Source organism: Cucurbita moschata, unplaced genomic scaffold (genome assembly GCF_002738365.1).
Source record: "Cucurbita moschata cultivar Rifu unplaced genomic scaffold, Cmos_1.0 Cmo_Scf00005, whole genome shotgun sequence".
NCBI classification, from domain to species: domain Eukaryota; kingdom Viridiplantae; phylum Streptophyta; class Magnoliopsida; order Cucurbitales; family Cucurbitaceae; genus Cucurbita; species Cucurbita moschata.
The window spans coordinates 785,839-786,837 of record NW_019268521.1 but is presented as its reverse complement, the minus strand read 5'-3'; the positions used below and the strand labels follow the sequence as shown (position 1 = coordinate 786,837).

Below are 999 nucleotides of genomic sequence, written 5' to 3'. Positions count from 1 at the left end.
AAAAAAAAAAAAAAAAAAAAAAAAAAAAAAAAAAAAAAAAAAAAAAAAAAAAAAAAAAAAAAAAAAAATCTAGTAGTAACGCGGTACAGTTCAAATAATCAACAAAAAACATCAGTTACAAAACCAAAATTCCCCTATACTTGGAACAGTACACCAGCAAGATTAAAAAAGAGAACAAAAAAGTCGAATTCAAAGCTGTACCACAGAGGAGTTCGGAGTCGAGACCTGCTCGGTGTTACGATTAGCATTCCCGTAGCTAACAGGATCTGCCATTCCATGTGAGAGATTCACCGAACAGCCACCACCCTCGCCGAAAAGTAGCCTGAGCTCCGGTCATCATCTACGCCGTCTACCTCATCCATACACGAACATCTCGATCACAACACACACCAAACCATCTCACTCAAGCAAAACACCATTTCTCCCTTCCTCCAAAGCTTCCAGATCTATCAACCACCTGCAATAGCAAAACCACAGCACCTCCACTCCAAGTAAAAGCCAAACCACAGTGCCTCTACTCCAACTCTCCGGCAAAGAAACAGAGATTCTTCCGAAAAACAGAGGAGAACAACGACAAGCCGCCGCAATGATAGGGTAAAAAGAGGACTACTCGACGGAAAACGTGCCGACGACGGAGTTCAGAAACGGAGGAGAGAGAGAGAGAGAGAGAGAGAGTCCGAAGTTTGTCAAAAAGGAAAGAAAAAAAAAAGTACATAAGCAAGACGAAAACAAAATTGATATATTAAAAAAATATTAAATTAAATTAAAGTTTTTTTTTTTTTTTAATTATTTTTTGTTGCTTTAGAATCGACTGGGAGCGGAAAAAGGAAACATGAAAACATTTCCAAATCAAATATGATGGAAATTGTTTTTTATTTTCGGAATAAAATAAAATAAATATTTGAATATAATATAATAATTATAAATAGATTAAATGACAAAATATAAATAAATAATAATATTTAGGTTTGGGGGAGGGAGGCACGTTGGTGAGACGAG

The 999-nt window shown here is 35.8% G+C and overlaps 1 protein-coding gene across 3 annotated transcripts in view; it reads right to left on the bottom strand.

Moving 5' to 3' along the window:
• LOC111443330 (PH, RCC1 and FYVE domains-containing protein 1-like) overlaps positions 1-707 on the bottom strand; it is an 8,647-nt gene extending 7,940 nt beyond the window's left edge. For 2 of the 3 annotated variants that reach the window (XR_002710477.1, XM_023081104.1), the window contains exon 1: positions 202-707. Coding sequence is in view for 2 of the 3 variants with exons in the window: in XM_023081104.1 (XP_022936872.1) it covers positions 202-273 (72 nt within the window). In the remaining variant the exon portion in view is untranslated. The remainder of the gene's footprint in view (positions 1-201) is intronic. The other variant, XM_023081105.1, reaches the window with a different exon arrangement.
• Between the last annotated feature and the right edge of the window lie 292 nt (positions 708-999).